This window comes from Barbus barbus, assembly GCF_936440315.1.
Source record: "Barbus barbus genome assembly, chromosome: 49".
Lineage (NCBI taxonomy): Eukaryota > Metazoa > Chordata > Actinopteri > Cypriniformes > Cyprinidae > Barbus > Barbus barbus.
Genome location: NC_136727.1, coordinates 9111967 through 9121966, shown reverse-complemented (window position 1 = coordinate 9121966; position 10000 = coordinate 9111967). Strand labels below are relative to the sequence as shown.

Genomic DNA, 10000 nt, shown 5'->3' with positions numbered 1-10000 from the left:
TAAATCCTAAACAATTACTAATACTAAAAATGACCTTTGCCTAAAAATTACTAATACTAAACTAAATAAACTGAATATAAACTGAAAATAGTTTTTACTACATTTAAATAAAGCAGTAATATAATTAAATATAAATATTAGATAAAAAAAAAAAATAATAAAAAAAACTTGAACCATAATTTGACATTTTGGCTTGGGTTAGGAAAAATTCTAAAAATTACTAATACTAAACTAAACAAAATACAATGAAAAATACATTATTAACATTTACACATTATTATTATTATTATTATTAATATTAATTTAAAAATATTTTAAAATTATAAATAAATTACTATTTATTTTATAATACTAAATAAAATAAATAAAACAAACACATACATAAATAAAAAACAAAACCTAATCAAATACAAATCATAAAACCTAACTAAAATTTTAAACTGAAAATAAAAAAAGAACTTTAGAAAATTAGTAAATATTATGATGGTACTTAAATAATACTAAACTAACACCGTACTGGCCATATCTTACCCCCAAATTAATACAATGTTGATTTGTAAAATTATTTATTTCATATTATATAATATTGAATTACATTTAAAATGAAAATATATTTAATTCTGATAATAAAATCTCATGACTTTAATACAATGAGAAAATAATCTTGTCCAGATAAAATGTGTAATTATTTTTATTAAAAAAAAGACATTAAAATGAGCATCATTTAAATACATGTACGAATAGTAATGTTAAATAAATGCTTTACTATTTTAATATTTATTTCAGTCTGAAATACACACGTTGAAGCTGATCTCAACGGCCCTAAAATAGATTTCACATTCCTTGTACAAAATGCTATTGCATATTTTTCATTTTGATTTTTGAGAGAAAACATATGATCCTAATATGTTTTTGACAGTTGTTTTTTTAAGATTTACCCACCTACGTTATCTTCAGTACAATAAATGAATAATGAGCAATGTGAGCTGATGCAATATCACATTTATTAAAATGTAGTTAAATGAAACTACTACTATTATGCTGTCTATGCAGATCTTTGCTTGCTTTAGTATCGTATTGTATTGTGTAGCAGTATTATTGTCCCTCATGGGAAGTGCTTCCTGTTTTTTTCAGAGTCTGTCGGGTTATATGACACCAGTGGGCTCTGACATGGCCGCACTGACCGAGATGCGCCGGGTAAACCGTCTCTTTCTTTCTCTCTTTCATTCAACATATTTCAACTTAAGTATCATTTGTCATATTTATACAAACCCTAGACGTTTAGCAGATGAATCTGTCATCATTCACAATACATCAAGAGAGCCACTAACATCTTATCACAAGCACAACGGTTAAAAAAATATAGAAAATCTTACCAAACAATCTTCTGTTCCTTTCCATCCACATTTCAATGCTGCTGATGTTTAATGCCGTTATCACTGACTAAAATCAGGCAATAATGTTCAAGTTATGGGTAGGTAATATTTGGGAAAAGCCTGAACAAATGCTTTCCATGGTCTGTTGGCTGAGACGTTGAGTTGAAAAGCATTTGTGAGAGATCCAGTGCTGTGAAATGGTGCCGTGTCTTGACTTCCCCACGTTTTGAGCGTCAGAGGTGGAAGACAAGCTGGTCTCTGCTCCCGTGTGGTGGCTCCTCGGTGTTCTCTACCCTTCTGTTTGTGTGGTGCTGTGCGTATGTGTGGTTCAGATGCAGCAGGACTGACTTTATGTGCTGAACCCCCTCATACAGGACAGCTCCAGCTCCGTGGGTTCAGGCGAGTTCACCGGGATTAAAGAACTGGACGATATAAGCCAAGAGATTGCTCACATGCAGAGGTAATGCAGCACACATGTGCCATATATTTAAATTGCCAAAAAATTCACATGACTTATATTTATGATATATTTTTCCTGTTATTTACTGAATTTAATAGTCACACACACACACATACATACACACACACACACATATATGTATATATAGTGAAGTGAAGTGAAGTGAAGTGACATTCAGCCAAGTATGGTGACCCATACTCGGAATTCGTGCTCTGCATTTAATCCATCCAACGTGCACACACACAGCAGTGAACACACACACACCGTGAACACACACCCGGAGCAGTGGGCAGCCATTTATGCTGCAGCGCCCGGGGAGCAGTTTTGGGGTTCGGTGCCTTGCTCAAGGGCACCTCAGTCGTGGTATTGAGGGTGGAGAAAGCGCTGGACATTCACTCCCCCCACCTACAATTCCTGCCGACCGGAGACTCGAACCCGCAACCTTTGGATTACGAGTCCGACTCTCTAACCATTAGGCCACGACTTCCCATATACGGGGTGGTGATGGCGCAGTGGATAAGACACATGCCTTTGGTGTGAGAGACCCGGGTTCGAATCCACTGTGAGACACCAATGTGTCCCTGAGCAAGACACTTAACCCCTAGTTGCTCCAGAGCCGTGCGACCTCTGATATATATAGCAATTGTAAGTCGCTTTGGATAAAAGCGTCAGCTAAATGAATAAATGTAAATGTAAAATATATATATATATATATATATATGAAGAGTTCATTTGCAAAAACAGAACTCCTTTTTGAACAATTCTCAGAACTCATGTTTTTTCCTTGTGCTTTCCAATTAATCTCAATCAAACTGCAGTTGGGTTATTTTGACTAGGTTAAAAAATAACTAAAAACACAGCTAACACACACACACACACAAAAAAAACAGTTATCTGGAGTTATCTGTTTTTGCAAATAAACTCTTCATATATTTAATGACAATATATTAAATGTGTTATTAATATGATACATTTTAAATTTATTTTATTTTATAAAGTTTATTTTTAAAAATATTTTTTTTATAAATATATTATTCAAGTTTTTTAAAAGTAAAAAAAAAACCAACCCTTAAACTTGAATGGTGATTTTAAATTTTGCCTTGGGTTAGGTTAACCCTCTGGTTGTGTTCGGGTCAAATTGCCCTAAATTTTTTTTTCTTTTTCCTGAAAATACTAGTTAACGTTATCGCATTGGACTCAAACTTACTGACTTTGCGCACATAGGGTACAAGTACTTCTCATAAATTTTTTTAGAATTTTCGTAATTTTTTGTGGGTTTTATTTCACCTAGTCACACTCGTTGTGTTCCCGGTCAAAAATGACCGGACTCCAAACAATTGCTTATAAATCTGTCATTATGCTATATTATCACTAAATATTGGATTCAATCTTTTTGTCAACTTGTTTTCTTTCATTTAGGACTGGTTTTGTGTTTCTATTTGCATCCGATTAATCGTAAGCCTCATTTATCTGAGAGTAGGTACCTCATTTTTTGAGTGAAAAAATAATTTTTTATGAATAATTTTCACAATATGAGAGAAAAATTTCTAAAAATTTGCACTGTTTCTCACACTAGTGTACTTTAATGTTTAATCAGGAAGTTTGCTTTTAAATGCTTTTATTTTGTACAAAATTGCAAAAAGTCACACTCGTGGTGTTCCCGGTCAAAAATGACCGGACTCCAAACAATTGCTTATAAATCTGTCATTATGCTACATTATCCCCAAATATTGGATTCAATCTTTTTGTCAACTTGTTTTCTTTCATTTAGGACTGGTTTTGTGTTTCTATTTGCTTCTGATTAATCGTAGGCCTCATTTATCTGAAAGTAGGCACCTCAATTTTTGAGTGAAAAAATATTTTTTTATGAATAATTTTCACAATATGAGAGAAAAAATTATGAAAATTTGCACTGTTTCTCACACTAGTGTGCTTTAATGTTTAATCAAGAAGTTTGCTTTTAAATGCTTTTATTTTGTACAAAATTGCACAAAGTAACACTTGTCAAAAATGGCCGGCCATTGAAAGTGAATGGGGAAGAATGAAAGAAACAACTAGTGTTCAGGAGCATGTTGTGCTTGCAAACAAAGACCTTGGACCTTTGCATGTGTGGATGCATTTATACTCAAGCTATCACACACACACATACACGCGCGCACACACACACACACACCCATCCATCCATGCATACAAACTATTGTGAGTATTACACCTATTTCATCCTACCCTGAACTGCATGCAATATCCTTTTATAAATCTGATATAACTCTCTCCCTCTCTCTCTCTCACTCACACACACACACACACACACACACACATGCTCAGACTGCCTTGTCTTTAGCCTGCATTGACCTCAAAAATAATCTTTTCTTTCACCACATATTCTAGACTACGGAGCCCCTTAGAGCTCGTGGTGGTGGAAAGATTTCGGGGTGGGTGAAAAAAAATCGGGGTGGGAGGAAAAAATATTTTTCAAATCTTTTGCGTTCCGTCGCAAAACTTTGCGTTCTCTCGCAAAGATGTTTGCGTTCTCTCGCAAAGATGTTTGCGTTCTCTCGCAAAGATGTTTGCGTTCTCTCGCAAAGATGCTTGCGTTCCCTCGCAAAACATTGCGTTCTCTCGCAAAGATGTTTGCGTTCTCTCGCAAAGATGCTTGCGTTCCCTCGCAAAACATTGCGTTCTCTCGCAAAGATGTTTGCGTTCTCTCGCAAAGATGTTTGCGTTCTCTCGCAAAGATGTTTGCGTTCTCTCGCAAAGATGTTTGCGTTCTCTCGCAAAGATGTTTGTGTTCTCTCGCAAAGATGCTTGCGTTCCCTCGCAAAACATTGCGTTCTCTCGCAAAGATGCTTGCGTTCCCTCGCAAAACATTGCGTTCTCTCGCAAAGATGTTTGCGTTCTCTCGCAAAGATGTTCGTGTTCTCTCGCAAAGATGCTTGCGTTCCCTCGCAAAACATTGCGTTCTCTCGCAAAGATGTTTGCGTTTTCTCGCAAAGATGTTTGCGTTCCCTCGCAAAACATTGCGTTCTCTCGCAAAGATGTTTGCGTTCTCTCGCAAAGATGTTTGCTTTCTCTCGCAAAGATGTTTGCGTTCTCTCGCAAAACATTGCGTTCTCTCGCAAAGATGTTTGCGTTCTCTCGCAAAGATGCACGCAAAGTTTTGCGAGGGAACGCAAAAGATTTGAAAAATATTTTTTTCCTCCCACCCCGATTTTTTTTCACCCACCCCGAAATCTTTCCACCACCATGAGCTCTAAGCGGCTCCGTACTAGACAAAACATTATGACAATATGTTTAGAGGCTTTCGTGTTCTCTCAGAGTAAACGAAAGTTTACAATTAAATGCTAGAGCATACAAATGAGTGCCTTTCGGGGTGGGTGAAGTGCCTTGCTTGTCATTTACACGAGGAAGAGACAACTGAAGAAGAATTTTACAGTGACGATGCATTGCAAGATATATTGGAAGATAAAAATATCACTGGACAAGCTGAAAACCTTGCATCAACTGAAAAGAAGCAATCTTCTGATTTTGAGGACCCAGCTGAAGTTGATGTAACGTTCTGGTCGAAGGATGGAAAAAAAAAGATTATTTTGAAGTCAATGCAGGCCAAAGACAAGGCAGTTTGAGCATTTGTGTGCATTGTGTGTGTGTGTGTGTGTGTGTGTGTGTGAGTGAGAGAGAGAGAGAGAGAGAGAGAGTTATAATATGAGATTCATAAAAGCATATTGCATACAGTTCAGGGTAGGATGAAATAGGTGTAATACAATAGTTTGTATGCATAGATGTGTGTGTGTGTGATAGAGTGAGTATACATGCACGCACTGGTCCAAGGCATTTATGTTTGCAAGCACAACATGCTCCTGAACACTAGTTGTTTCTTTCATTCTTCCCCATTCACTTTCAATGGCCAGCCATTTTTGACAAGTGTTACTTTGTGCAATTTTGTACAAAATAAAAGCATTTAAAAGCAAACTTCTTGATTAAACATTAAAGCACACTAGTGTGAGAAACAGTGCAAATTTTCATAATTTTTTCTCTCATATTGTGAAAATTATTCATAAAAAAATATTTTTTCACTCAAAAATTGAGGTGCCTACTTTCAGATAAATTAGGCTTACGATTAATCAGAAGCAAATAGAAACACAAAACCAGTCCTAAATGAAAGAAAACAAGTTGACAAAAAGATTGAATCCAATATTTGGGGATAATATAGCATAATGACAGATTTATAAGCAGTTGTTTGGAGTCCGGTCATTTTTGACCGGGAACACCACGAGTGTGACTTTTTGCAATTTTGTACAAAATAAAAGCATTTAAAAGCAAACTTCCTGATTAAACATTAAAGTACACTAGTGTGAGAAACAGTGCAAATTTTTTGAAATTTTTCTCTCATATTGTGAAAATTATTCATAAAAAATTATTTTTTCACTCAAAAAATGAGGTACCTACTCTCAGATAAATGAGGCTTACGATTAATCGGATGCAAATAGAAACACAAAACCAGTCCTAAATGAAAGAAAACAAGATGTCAAAAAGATTGAATCCAATATTTGGTGATAATGTAGCATAATGACAGATTTATAAGCAATTGTTTGGAGTCCGGTCATTTTTGACCGGGAACACCACGAGTGTGACTTTGTGCAATTTTGTACAAAATAAAAGCATTTAAAAGCAAACTTCCTGATTAAACATTAAAGTACACTAGTGTGAGAAACAGTGCAAATTTTTAGAATTTAATGCATAATTAGCATAATGACAGATTTATAAGCAGTTGTTTGGAGTCCGGTCATTTTTGACCGGGAACACAAAAGGCGTGACCGGAGTCCGAACACAACCAGAGGGTTAAAATACTGAAAATTGCTAATACTAAACGAAATAAAACGCAATAAAACATAAAAATATATTTCTTTAAAATTATAAATGAAATGCAGTTAATTTATAATACTAAATAAAACACACATACATAAAAAAATAATAAAAAAATAAAACCTAAACTAAAATGTCAACTGAAAATCTAAAAATAACCTCAGGAAATTAATAAATATTATGATGGTACTTAAATACTAAACTAACACTGTCCTGGTCATATTTGACCCCAAAATCAATAAAAATAAAATGTCAAATGCACAACAAAATTACTAAATGTTTAACTAAAATGAAAGTGAAAGTACAAAAATAAAAACTAATTCAAAATATTAAAAACTATATGCATACACAAGTATTTTAAGTCTTAAAATATTTAGACTAAGTGTCACAAACTATATTAATTATAACGATATATCAAATGTGTTATTAATATAATACATTTAAATGCTTATTAATTTTTTTTTTTTTGATAAATATATTATACAAGTATTTTAGAAGTCTTCAAATATATTTAAAATAATTAGTTTTTTTAACTGTTGTTGAACTTGTGAAAATGAGCATGCAAACGGTTTTAAGTCTTTGTCCATGTGTGGAAATGTTGCTGTGTATATTCCTTCTGGTTCTCTTAAATCTTCTGAAATGTACTCAGAAGAAGAAATGCAACGGAAAAACAGTATTTCCCTTAGGTACTGCAACAAAACACATTGTGCGTGAAATTTTCTGCCGCTGTGCAAAGTGTGTGAATATTTATTCGTGTTTTTTTTTTAAATTCATAATTGTTTTTTTTTAGGTTTTAATCATCTTGTTTTAAAGTGTGGGGACTTTTTTTTTTTTAATGTAAAAAAAAATGATACAGTCTCAGCTTTTGATTTATTTTGAGGAGGTAAGGATTTTTTTTGTTCCGGATTTTGCCATCTCCCGTCTTTGTTGTCCATTTTTCTGTTTGGCTCACCCCACCGAGTCTAGCATATTTGTCCTTTTCCGAACAGTTGCCTTGTAGATGACCCTGAACAGACTCTCATGCTAACATGCACCCTTCAAAGAAAGAGAAAAGGTACCCGAGAGCTCTTGGTGGTGGATGAGTTTCCCTCTCCCTATCAAATCCTCATCTCACATCCATCCCCTCTTCAGAGTGTCCGTTTAACGTGTGTTTTCTTTACGAAATCTCTTGTTTCACTTGCTTATTCATGCTGCCTCAGCACTCTTGCTTTCACACACTGGGATACACTCAGGTAAAACCTTCTCTTGGCTGTCACGAATTTTGTTTTGTGTGTGTGACAGATTTTGTGTGTGGAAGAGGCAGGTATGAGGGATATTTTCTAGTTGGCAACAGTTGATAAAGGTGTTTGTGTCTTGTTTTATCATTTCAACAGAGAGAAATACACTTTGGAACAAGACATCAGAGAAACAGAGGAAGCCATCAGACACAAAACCACAGAGGTTCAGGTAAACCTGGCAGTGCAATTATTATTATTAATGATAATAATAATAAAATATTTTAATAATTATAAAATATACTTAGTATTATTGATATATTTAAAAGTAATTGTCTATTTATGAATATTGTTAACATTTGTTAATAATTTGAACTTTTTGTTATTGTAATTATATTATAAAAAGTTAAGTAAAATATTTGTTTGAATGTATTAACATTTCAAAGTAAATATATATTTAATATATTGCATGTTGAATAATTTATAATTACCAATATAATTATAAAATATACAGATTATTAGTATTATTACATTAAAGTATTATTACTATTTAAAAATACATTAAATATATTTATTTTGTTGTTATTTGTATTATATTTGTAATATTTTATATATATTATATATAGTTATATTAGATGTATAATAAATTTAGTATTTTAGTTTAAAAAACAAATTAAAATAATATATAGTTAAATATTAACAATATATTTGCATAGAATGTTTTATTTTCATTATATTCTAAGATCAATATTAGGGCTGCCACTAACGACTATTTTTATTTCGATTAATCTATCGACTAATTTATCGATTAATCTAAACGATTAATTTCCCACAAAAAAATCTACAATTTTACTTAATATTTTATTAAACCAAATGAAATCCAAATTTCTATCAAATCCTTTTTTTAAAGCAAAAGTAAAGTGCAACAGAGTGCAGCAAGCGTCTATATCATAGTCCAAATCACTGAAATCAAAGTTCAGTATTATAGTGTAAGAATGACAACATATCCACGTGTTCTAGTCTACTAATACTAAAATTATAATCAAAAAACATTTTTAAAGGAGTATTTACCAGAATTTATTTAGGTGAAAAATGTAAATGTGCAGTTAAAAAAAAAATAATAAAATAAAATCAATTAATTGGAGATGGAGATGATAATTTTGGTTATTAAAATTTAATGGAACCATTAAAATGGAATCCAGAAAATAATGGAAAACAGAATTTGGTAAAGATAAAACTGTCAAACTTAATTACTTAGACAGATTTTTTGATTAATAAAATTTAATTTAACCATTAAAACAGAGTCTAGAAAAATTAAAATGTAAAAAAACGAATTTGGAAATAAAAATAGAAGTGAACAATAGCTTGATGATTATTTTTACACATTGCTGCGTGATCTAATCCTTGTTTAATATTGACCAAGCACCATTTAATTCAAATGTCCACTTAATCTTTAACATTTGGCCATTTCTTTAGGACAGAAATGCTATAGCCACTGTAATTAAATGAATATGTGGACATCAAAACGTGTAAACTCAGAGTGAGGGGGTGAGCTTTTATTTTGAAATTGCGATGTATTCTCCTGTGTTAGTGTAGATTTATAAATGATTTACCTCACAAATCTGATGAAATGGCGCACGTTGCGTTCCCAGATGAACGTTATAATAAACCCAAACTCACAACAACATGCAGAGATGGACTTTGAGATGCTCCACATGTAAATGATTTTGTTTCTGTGGAGCCGCTGTGAACGGAGCCGCTGTGAGACGCACGTACGTAACCTACACGCATGGAAATAATTAAAGCGCATATAATGTGTTAGAACTGCATCGCATATAATTAAATTAAATCATAGCGTTTGTGAATTCAGAATTATGCTTAATTATGATTTTTAAATGGGTTTAATATATCATGCAGCCTTGGAGAATAGTTTAATAATGTGTTTTATGGATTCTCGTCCGTGAAATGCGCCACTTCTGGTATTTTGCCAGTTAGTCGACACAAGCAAAGTCGATGATTTTTAAAAATCGACTAGTCGACTAAAACCAACGAATTGCGACAGCCCTAATCAATATATTAATATACTT

General features: G+C 33.0%; 1 protein-coding gene across 3 annotated transcripts in view; it reads left to right on the top strand.

Moving 5' to 3' along the window:
- The window catches only part of LOC306867792 (epidermal growth factor receptor substrate 15-like 1), a 44657-nt gene that overhangs the window by 10298 nt on the left and 24359 nt on the right, over positions 1–10000 (top strand). For all 3 annotated transcript variants that reach the window (XM_079413674.1, XM_079413675.1, XM_079413673.1), the window contains exons 12-14: positions 1135–1197; positions 1751–1836; positions 8073–8145. In XM_079413674.1, coding sequence (XP_079269800.1) covers positions 1135–1197; positions 1751–1836; positions 8073–8145 — 222 coding nt within the window. The remainder of the gene's footprint in view (positions 1–1134; positions 1198–1750; positions 1837–8072; positions 8146–10000) is intronic.